We start from the raw sequence: 11,332 nt of genomic DNA, 5'->3' as shown, positions 1-11,332 counted from the left end.
GAAAAGATGAACTAAAGTAAAACAGCTGAAAAAAGAACCAATCAAACTGAGAATAGGCTGCACAAAGTTTACTTTACTGTTTTACAACATCCGCATAACATTCATAGCTGAGATCTGGGTTTTAGATTATAGTTGTTCAAGGCAGATTATTGCTTTGGTAACTTAACATGATCTGTGTTGAGTCATCCTGAGTTTCCCTGAACGTTCAGATAAGCAGTTCCCTTTAAGTGTTGTCACTGCAATGAATTGTGGGGTAGAAGAAGCTGGTCTCCTTTGGTAAAGGAAGCATCAGTGGTTCCTAGGCTAAAGGAGGTTCTAAAGGCAGCATCAGTGGTTCCTAGGCTAAAGGAGGTTCTAAAGGAAGCATCAGTGGTTCCTAGGCTAAAGGAGGTTCTAAAGGAAGCATCAGTGGTTCCAAGGCCAAAGGAGATTCACAGGGGTGTCCAAACTCGGTCCTGGAGGGCCGGTGTCCTGCATCTTTTAGTTCTCTCCCTGCTTCAGCATACCTGAATCTAATGATGATGTCATCACCAAGGCTGTGAAAAAGCTCAATAACGAGCCCCTCATTGATATCAGGTGTGTTGAAACTGGTAGGCCCTAAACCCTGCAGGACGCCGGCCCTCCATGACCGAACCTGGACACCCCTGCAAGGGAGCATTGAGCCTCCTTTCCTTAGTTTATAGAGAATTCAAGTGTTCCTTATCATGGCCGCCACTGAAACACTTCCGGGGTTTAAGGAAAAGCAGCTAGAAAAGGAGATAGGAGTTTATCAAGATCTCCACTGGGGCCGGAGTTTTCCCAAATCATCATTTGTGGTGAGTCATAGCTGCGTTTATGTGTAAATGTGTGGCCCAAACGCAGAGAAGTATCACAGTATCTTGAAGTACCCGGGTACATTTAAATGTGGCCTGAGATTGTCTAAACCAGTTCCCCTCTCCCAAGTGGATTTGGAAAACGTACTCAGACAATCATGTCATTTGGCTCTCTGTGTGAGCCGAGCTGACCGAACTGCTCTGGTGGAGCGGATCCTGCACCTGCCCCAGGCGCCTCCTCTCTCCACACACCTGATGTGAATGAGTGAATCAGGGCTCATCGGGTTTCTGCACCGAGACAAGAGCGTAGGAATGTGGAGTGCTGGAGCAGCGGCTCCTCGGTGAAGCCATGCCCTAAAAGGAGCTGCTGCCGGCCCACTCGGCTCATACATCGCAGATAATGAAACGCAAGCTTCCTGTACCACACTGGTACACAGCACTTCCTGGAAGTACCCGAGTTACACGCCTCTGCAAAGAGCGATCCAGCTGTGTGTCTTCAGGAGGCTGCACTCACATTCAGCCTCAGGCTGCCGACGATCTCCTGAAGTTTTGCTGTGTGTGACTTTGGAAACCGTAAGTACACAACATTTCTTTGTGCTTGATCGACTGAGCCTGTAAACTTTGAGTCTGTTCTGTCTCGCATCTTCCTGTCTCCCTTAGTTTTCTAAATCCTCTAATTCACTGTAACATAGTGGAACTAGTTTGTCCTTCAGATCCACACACATTGTAAAGATGTATATCTGTACAAGGTCTATGTTTCACAATAGTTGGAAAAAGTAAGAAATTTGCAACCTGAGTATGATGAGCCACACTGCAATCAGAAAAATGTAACCTCTATATGAGCAAAGCATGTTAATTTTCAGAATAAAAAAATTCCTCCAGTTGCATTTTTAGAATATGACAAGGCTGTTTCTACTTGTTGAGGAAGCCTCACCTTGAAATTCTGCAAATCCGGGGGTTGCTTAAGCCACAGTGATGTCTCACACATGAGACTTTGTCCATGTCAATAGATGACAAGCTGTCTTGGTTGAACACTTTAAGACCGAGACGTTTACACACTGTCAGGTCTGAGCTTCTTGTTCTGGCAGCAGACCAGGAATCTGTCTGAAAGTCATTAGCGAGCTGGAACAGGCAGGCGCAGCACACGCCAGAGCTGCTCCGACATACTTTGGCCTGGACGGTTGGCACAGCCGGACCAAACTTCCTAAGAAGCGCCGATAGAATCGTCTGTTTTTAATGATCGTTTTAATAAAATTAGAGACTTTACACATGGAGCTTCAGGAAAGGTTTTAACACTCATTACTGGACCGCCAAATAAGTACTCTCACCTGTCCCAACATCTTTATGTCACTTTGATAACATACTGCACGTTGCAGTCATTAAATTTAACACAATAGAATTAATTGGTCATAAAAAGGTCACTTTATTCATTTTAATGCAAGATTTATTCTATGTTACTAATTTTTAAATATATTTAGCTTTTTGTCCATCACACTGATGTTGCTCTTTCCATTGTGACTGAAGCTGTGCTGACCTGTTTTGCTGTGAGTTCTTATCAAGATTCACACAAACAGGAAATTCCACATTCCTGGAAACCAAAACTTCTGAGTTTTCACTTCCTTTAAACATGCATTGTGTTTACAATCTTCTCAACCGTGATCAGCAGAGACCGACGGAGACGTTCTCCTAGTTCTATATCCACGTTCCTCAGGTTCTATCGGTTTGTCTTACAGGCAGATGAAATGTGTCTCTTCAGTCCAATGTCCTGCTTAATAAAGCTTGTGGGACAGAAGAGCTGATGCACATTTGTCAATGAAATGAATGAAGTTAGTTTTTTCCGTTGTTGATCATTTTTAGAGATTTTAGTCGTTTTCACTCTTTTCTTTTTAGGTGTTTTAGCTATTTTATGTTTTTTCTTTTATCTTAAGTCATCTTTGAAGGTTTTTTTTTCCCCGTTTTAGGCAGCCGAGGTCTTGTGTTGAGGTGCTCTGGTGGAGGTACTTTAATGATGATCAAGCTCTTGATTCTTTCAGATCTGTCAGGATGCGCAGGAGGGACTCGCCCCTGTTCAAGCAGCAGTCCACGCCATGCTTGGGGAAAGGTGAGTAAACGCTTGACATGCACAGTGGTACGCATGAATGAACTCTGGTATCAATAAAGTCAGATATGAGCAAACCTTATTTGCATGTGTTTAGTTCTATCTCATTTATTTCCTTCTGGGGTGCGTCACACACGTTCCCTTACACAGCCAAACTGCTAAAATGTAAAAAAACAAAAAATAAATACACACATACTAAGTTTGTGTGCATTGCACTCACACGTTAGAGAAAAGTTATATATATATATATACACACACATTTAGGGAGCTTTTATTATATCGATTTTCTGAAGGATTTCTTTTGGTTTGGTTTCACAAGCTGGGAATTCAGGATTACACGTGTCGGGTACATGTGGTGGTACATTCCTTGCATGTCCTCGTCTGCCTCGAACTTTGAAAAATGACCTGAGGTGGTCATGGTTCACACAGATGTTTATTAACAAATAGGATAGACACAAGATAATCAAGTGACGTCTTGGCCAAGGGCTCGGGAAGCTGGAAGGAGGACGAGCCCAGAATTATGCTGCTTCAGCTTATTTATACTCTGAAAGGCCCGTCCTCTGAGACGCTTTATGGACCTTTTTGTAGTTTTTTTTTTTTTTTTCGCATTTTACCGAGCAACAGTAGACATACGCATACAGAAGAAAACATACCCCATCCCACCCTTCATCCAGACACCTGTGAAAAAACACAATATGCACATCAGCAAACAAAAGGAGGAGCAACTGTTGGCACAGGGAGCCGCTCATGGATCATTTGACACTAGCAGAGGCCTTGATGCACAACATCGAAAATATTTATTGAGCTGAGAACACATACAGTACATTGAATATGGGTTGTGCACTGGGTCATACACAAGCACCCATGGATCCTGAAATAAAATTTGAATTGCAAACAGAGGAAATGATATTCATGCAGCTGGAGGAAAAGAGAGTGACTGGTGACCAGGTATCAATACATTTCTGTCTTGATTTGGATCTATTGTCTCTAAGCTTTTCCAGAGGAATTAGAGACATTTATTTTACCCGAGATATGAATGATGGGGTTGGCTTGTCCGATTCCCAGGCACGTAGACTAAGCCTCCGAGCCTGAAGTGAGGCAAATGCCACAAAGTTTGCTTTGGGGACGGTTATATCTACGTCTCCGTCTGGTATGCCAAACAGCCATTCGTGGGTCGGCCTTGACTGTCGATTGGGGAAAATGCTAGAGAAAGCTCTGAATGTTGCTCCAAAGCGTGTAGTGCTGCGCATTCATAACACGTATGTCCAGTCGTGGCAGGATCTTTGGCAAGTAGGGTCTGTATTGGGGTCAAATCTGGACTGCGTAACTCGAGTGAGATGCAGTATCTTGAACTGGATTAGGTTATACCTTAGACAGAGCAGTACAGCCTGTTTCCAAGTCTCAGCTGCAATCTCAAGATTGAGAGTCTGTTCCCATGTAGATTTAGTTTTGCCTAAAGAAAGACACATCATTAGTTTGGAATTTTTTATGTAGTTTAGCGATGTTGCCTCTTGTAGTCGGGTCCTGGTCTGATATCGTGTCAAGGGGGTTTTTGACTTCAAAATGTGGAAATGAGTCGTGGCTTCTTGCAAAACTCCGGGCCTGAAGACACCTGAAGACATGTGATCTAGGTAAATGGTGATCCTGCTGGATGGCTTCAAAAGGCATGAAGGTGCCGTCTGAGAATGGATCACTGAAATAGATTAAACCATTGTCGTGCCAAACGCGGAATCCTGCTTCACTCTGGGATGCGGTGGTGGTTAGTCAGGGACATGTGACCACAGGGAGCACTAAAGTTGAAGGACTTCCTGAACTGGAGCTCCACTGTGGAAACGGGGCTTAAGAGAATCCTTAACAACTGCATTTTTTTTTTTTTTTTTTTTGATGTTTATTGATGGCTTTTACAGGTAGTGAAGAGCACAATGGAGAAATGGGAGAGGTGTCAGGACTAGAAAAGACTTCCATATGTGTCCACAGGGGACCTTTCTTATTCTCAAACACTGAGATCCAGTAATGTTATGTTTGCTGACCAGTAACGGAATAAAAAAAAGGTATTTCACAGGTTCATTCTAATGTGTTGGGGCTTGGGCTGGAGTAATTGCCTTCGCCACCCGCCTGGGCATGTCTTTTGTCTTTTCTGTGTGACAATGATAATAGCCATACATGGAAAGAATGTGTGTGCTCAGACAAAGAGCTCTGTGTGATGAGGTTTATAAAACTACAAATAATGTTTACAGGAGTTGATGTGTTTGCAGCATGTGACATACAGCACATAGATCTAACACGAGAGTGAAAACGGACATGGAAAAAAGACGTTTCACGATGGTGACAGAACTTGTGTGGACACCCACCACATAAACAGTAGCTGAAAAACACCCTTCTGTGTAATTTGCTGCTTGTTCTTGTGTCGCCTGTAGAAAAGTCTTACTTTCTGCGTGTGGTTTTGTAACTCAGCTTTGGCTGCCTGTGAATTGGGACGTTTCCCTGGAGGCCAACAGTTGTGCAGTTGTACTCGTCCTCATGACACCAGGTGGGGCTGAGTCCCACCTGCCCCTAATGACCAGATGAACCATGTGCGTACTTGTTCTTCAGTAGCACACGTTGGCTCGGGTTTCTCTGTTTCGGCAATAAAGGCATTCGTACTGGAGCATGACCCAGCCCTGAGCAATGGCTTGTGTTTGCTCTTCATGTCAGTACAAATGTACAGCAGTTGGTATACAAACTGAATTAGGCCCTTTGAACTAATAAAGAATGAAGATTCCTCGTTTTTTTCATACATACATGGACTGTATTGGCAGAACACTGGATCTGCTTCCGTCAGCATGTAGTTTAGATGTCCTCACCCCCCGGACAGGCACACTGTTTAATAGATTTACTGTATATAATGAACCACAGGTATCAGAGAGCTGCCTGATGGCGTGAAAGCATCTTCTGGTGGTTCAGCTCAGGTGAGGGTAGTGAGCCTTCGTCAGTCAGTGTGTGTCAAGGAAAACTAAAAACTACCGTTTCATGACCAAAATGAGGGTAAAAAAAAACAAAACAGGAATTCAGATGGACTCGGAGGTTTTTGGTAATTTGTTAAAGTTGTGTTCAGCTGCGTCACCTGGGAAGAAACTGATGTCTTTTAGGTCTGCAATCTGCGGTTCTGGAGCCAGATGTGGCTCTTTAGCCCTTCAGGAGCAGCTCCATGAACCTTTCACAAAATTATACAGAAGTCTTTTTTAAAAGCACTCGTAGCTCTTGGTTAAAAGAGGCACAATAACTTGGAAAAAAAAAAAAAAGTTGCTTAAACCACCAGAAATGAGAAACTGCTAAGAATATTTGAAAAAAATTAAATGCTTATGAAATGAGAACAAAAAATCATGCAAAACTACTTTAAAATGATTAAAACAGCTGAACTGTACAAATGGTCTCAAATGCTGAAAAACAATAGGTTGAAACCAATAATCCAGTACAAAACTGCTGAAAATGTATTGAAATGTTTACCATCCTAAATTGTAATAGAAACTAAATGCAACACGTGAGTGTGTGTGTGTGTGTGTGTCACCTCATAAGCTGCGTTAGTCTGATATCAAACACGTTTTGTAGCTCCAGGTAAATTCTGTGAAAAGTGACCAAAATGGCTCTTTTTGGCCCTAAAGCTTGCTGTTTCAGAGTGTTGATTCCTCAGATGACGATTTGATCTGGACATCTGTAGTGTGTCATGCCCCTATTCCTGCTCCATCGCCCTGATGGCCGCTCTCATGATGGCAGCCAGTTGTGACATACCAGCTTAGAATTACAGGCCCCGCTACTGTGACGCTCTCGGAGCCCTAAAATAGAGACAGAGGGATACTGAAGACAGCAACAGCCAGCAGCTGCATTATACACCCAGAGCCGGAACACATAACAACAGAGCGAAGCTGCAGAGGGGCAGTCGCAGGGAAAACCCCTGAGGAGAGGCATCGGAGACCAGGACAGTGTGAGCAGTTAACGGCCTCGCGCCTGTCGGACCCTGTGCGGTCCAGGGGAGCCCGAAGAGACGGACGCACTCGCATGAAAGCTGAAACACTTTTCTCAACAGAGACAAACTGAGAGTCAAACATGGCCAAAATCACAAGCGAAGGTAAGACTGATGCAGCCATTGTAACGTGACAGCGTGGCGATAAGCGAGTTGTTAAAGTGGACCGTTTGGTGAGCCCTGCCTGAGATACAACTGTAAGAAATATGATTGGCAAAGGATTTCTAAGTACAGCAGCAAACGATGGCTTTATATAATGCTGAACGTGTGGATGTATGTAAAATCATGGACCAATTCTGCAAAATGCAAAGAAATAAAGAGCCGATGGTATTTTTTTTTTATTAGAAATGCTGACGGGCCGTCCCAGCAGTGCCACAGTGTGCATGTCATGTTTCTGTGGGAGAGAGATGTAGGTCAAGGTCACCGGAGAGGCTTCTCAGCTGCTGCTGGTCTACACGTGCGAGAACTGTGCCGCTGTGGCCTGTGAGGACCTCATGTTCGCTGCGAGCTGTCCGGTGGATCTAGTATCATGTCAACTGTGCAGGATGCAGCCTGGAGTCATTCGATCCTGATCATTCAACACACCTCCCTCACAACAGTCCCATCCGTTTTATTTGTGACTACGATGACAGGCTGATCCGAATAGACCATCGCCTCCCCGTGGACAGCGTGTCGGAGAGCAACAGTTGTTCCCACATCAGTAAAGACTCTGATCAGAGAATATGAAGGATGGCAAAGCTCAGTTTGCAGTCTAAAAATACCCCTCTGGCTCATACCCCTGGCTGTGTCGGAGGGCCAGGGCCAGTGCTAATAAACAGGACTAATTTTCCCAGCAAAATGTCCCGAGAGACAAAACAATGACATGTTGAAGCTGGAGTGATCCTATCAAGAAAAAAAACATTCCCATTTAGAGTCAAACGACAGAAATCAGCCCGACATCAGTTATCAGCACAAACCTCTGCAGATTCCAGGAAACGTTCAGGCCATCAGCTGCTCTAGAGTTGATCTGCATTTAAAACTCATAAAATAGACTTCAGAGGGCCGGTGTGAGTCCCAGCTTTTCTGTGTGGAGTCCCCGTGTCCCTGTGTCTCCTGTGATGGACGTCCAAGTGAACCTGCCAGATTAGTAACTTCAATTAAAGAAAGAGGTTTATGAGATGGATGGAGAGAAAATGGCTGCCAACTACACTTCTCGAAGTCCTGCACTGCAAAAAATATAAGAAAATCACGAGTAGAATTATCTGTCCATGCGGCAGGTAAATTTTACTTTAAGAATCCTTTAAGATTATACTCTTAAAAATCAAAGATTCGTAAATAACTTTTTAAACAAGCCAAATTGTCTATCATGTCAAAAAATAAAAAGAGATTTAAAATCAACTGAACATCTTCACATGAAGTTTGATATTAAAAGCTTGGAAAGCAATTGTACCTGCTCCAGTTGTCCCTGTCCAGCTCAGAGTGAGACACACTGTATGTAGGAGGAGTTGCATGTCATCCCGAGGTGTTGATCCTGGACACGGAGGTATGTCCTCCTGGGACGGTGTGACAATCCTTGCTGAGGTGGTTTGTTCCAGAATGAAAGCTCGGATGGAAATGTGTCACACAAACATGTTTTTCCACTGCATATCCTTCTGTAATTCCTTCTGTAAGTCTTGGAGAGAAAATGTCTGGATCTATTGTTAAAACCCTATTGGTCGGTTTTCTCAGTGTTTTCATGCAGAAGAAAGAATTCCAGTTATTTTATTACAAACTTATTTCCAGTTGACTTTGGAGATGAGGAAGAGGCGAATTCATATTGGAAGTTAACGAGGAGTTACTGTGTTTGTAACTCAGCAGCATCCCCAAGTCACCTGTTTAAGATGTCTGCATGTGGTTTGATGGAGGAAACCACAGTTTTAAATATAAAAACACATAGTGAGGACATGAATCCGCCACAACTTTCACATTTACCTTCAGTGATGAAGCGAGGAGCACTCGTGGTTTTCCCACTCTAATTACATTTAAGCTGGCAGCTCAGTTGGAAGTCTGACATTTAAATACCAGGGAAACCACAATACATTGTGAGAAGAAGTAACACAGGTTGAGGGTCGTAGAGGGTAGAGTATGGACACACCACGGTGCTCCTTGTGTTACAGCGTTGACCCCAGAGACCCAGAACTTCCTGTTCACACTCATCAGGTTTGGCACGAAGGAAACAAACTGGAGCGGCTACAAGTCTTCTGTTGATTAATTTACTGCCCGTGACGAGTACTTTAAACCTTTCCTACTGATTTAACCCCACAAACACGATTGCCGGGCGGATAATCGCAACAGCTGCTCAAACAGGGTCAAGGGTTCTATCTTCTGCTCCGGTGTGAAGCCAATCCAATCTGACGAAGCTGGAAAGTGCATGCGTTTGCGTACATGTCGTACCATTCTGAGTACGCTGCACACTTTGACCCTAATTGCCTTGGAAGCCGAGAGGTCATCGAGGACAGCCGGGACACTTGTGAAATGTGTTTACTGAAACTGAAGTAACAACCTGGAGAATCTGAGCCCCTCCAGACATGTTTATTGGAGCGAGTCAGACCGATGACCCCACTTCCTGCTGAGGTTCATGCGTCTCAGGTTTAATGACGCTAAGATAATGTTGTTTCTTTTACAGGCGGCCGTCTTTTATCAGGTTCTTAGATTGAAATGGACATGTCAGCAGACATTAAAACTCTTGAGTACAGGAATATATGATGTGTGCTTTTCTCTGGAACGTCTCCTCGAAAGTCAAATCTTTTGTCTCCCTCAGAAATGCCGCGACATTTCCCAAGAATGTCGATGACCGAAGTGGACGAGAAGGTGCGTCTGATCGCAGAAAAGGTGTACGCCTCTGCCCTGAAGGAGGAAGACACCAAGGAAGCCATGGCACTGTTCAGCGTGCCCGAGGACTGTCCCATTGGTCTGCACGAGGACCGGGAGAGGGCTCTGCAAAAGGAGATGGCCGAGCAGCATTCACAGGAGTCCGCAAAGAGGTGAGAAGTCACGCGTCCGGGCAGACATGCAGCTTGTTCAAGGTACAAGAGAAGTCCTTGTATTCTAAATGAAACTAAGATGGGAGTTTTTAACGTCTGAAGTGATCACCCTGTTCTTTCTTCTGCATCACCAGGAAGAAGAACTTCATGCTGAAACGCTCACAGTCCCTGTCTCTGCAGATGCCTTTGTCTGTTGACGGCATTCCCTCGATACTCTCGCCGATCGCAGCCGATTGTGGTCTTTCCGAAACTGTTCCGGAGTTTCAGAGAGTTACCATCAGTGGAGATTACTGTGCTGGGGTAAATATGTTCAGCCAACACACTTGATCACTGTGGGTGGAGGCACGTGGGGTCCGCTTTGATCGGACAGTGGAGCAAGTTATGGTTCAGTATGTCAGAGTTCTCGGAAACGCAGTGAAACTCGAACTGTCATACAAAAAGTATTTTGATTAAATGTCCTGCCGCAAGAGAAACAAATCGCAGTACAAACTTCATCTAAGGCTGCCCAGGAATTGTCTAAAACTTTCTTCACAGATCGGTTTCTATTGGGTGAAATAAATAAGAGCTGTGATTTAAAAAAAAAAAATATATATATATGTGCAGGTGCAAGTCTGCTCCTCAGACAGAGAGGGGCAGACTGTCCTGGGAACACAGTCTCTGAAAATCACACAAACGTCTTGTACAATAAGGTAAAAAAGCAAAAACAAGTTTCTATAACAGTATGACGTAATGTTGAATTAATAAAGTCATATTTGACTCACTGACCGGATGCTTAAAGCTTGTCAACTGAGAACTTCCTGTTCGGCTCATTGCTATTTCATGCAAAAGACACTTTCGAACACGAGTCAAAAACAATCTTTTTTTCTCCCCACTGTTTAAATAAAAATGTATTCTGCCCACATGTCACTATGAGCACGGCTCAACACGAGCTTTAAGGGCATGCAATACATATGCCAGGCCTTTAGGGGCGCTGTGACTTTCCAAATACACCTAAAACGCAGAAGAAGACACGGAGCACATAGACGTTTAGAGCTCGACTCCTGCTCATAGACTTCAATGTAACGCCAGAGTTATATGGATCTATGCTCCTGCTCCTCTTCCTGGTAGCGTCAGTAGCTTCTGACGGTCGACCTGGAGCATGTAGTCCGCCATTGTTGTGGTTATTAGGTAGCATCCCGGACCGCCGAGGCAACTACATCATTCACCACAGATTATCTTCTTTGTCGTCCACACCTCACAGCTGAGGAGGAGCTTAAGAATTTCCCCACTCTGGGACCCGTGTTATAAAAAAAAAAAAAAAAAAGAGTGAGTTTTCTGGCTTCTAAAAAGCCGCCTCTTGTGGATGATCAACCAAAAACGGTGCGTTTACGTGAACCAGCGTTCTCCTGTGGACGGCCCCTCAGAGCAGTGACGTGCGAGT

The 11,332-nt window shown here is 44.2% G+C and overlaps 1 protein-coding gene across 2 annotated transcripts in view; it reads left to right on the top strand.

Annotated features, from left to right (window-relative positions):
• Window positions 1–1,075: 1,075 nt before the first annotated feature.
• LOC308117083 (AMP deaminase 3-like) overlaps window positions 1,076–11,332 on the top strand; it is a 19,532-nt gene continuing 9,275 nt past the window's right edge. The window contains exons 1-4 of one of the 2 annotated variants that reach the window (XM_080475739.1): window positions 1,076–1,385; window positions 2,846–2,913; window positions 9,690–9,912; window positions 10,047–10,212. In XM_080475739.1, coding sequence (XP_080331865.1) covers window positions 2,856–2,913; window positions 9,690–9,912; window positions 10,047–10,212 — 447 coding nt within the window. In that variant the 5' untranslated portion in view covers window positions 1,076–1,385; window positions 2,846–2,855. Of the gene's footprint in view, window positions 1,386–2,845; window positions 2,914–6,735; window positions 7,016–9,689; window positions 9,913–10,046; window positions 10,213–11,332 lie in introns of those variants that run through there. The other variant, XM_080475740.1, reaches the window with a different exon arrangement.

The sequence above is a fragment of the Lipophrys pholis genome (genome assembly GCF_963383615.2).
Source record: "Lipophrys pholis genome assembly, chromosome: 11".
NCBI lineage: Eukaryota > Metazoa > Chordata > Actinopteri > Blenniiformes > Blenniidae > Lipophrys > Lipophrys pholis.
This window is presented reverse-complemented; position numbering and strand designations above follow the sequence as displayed.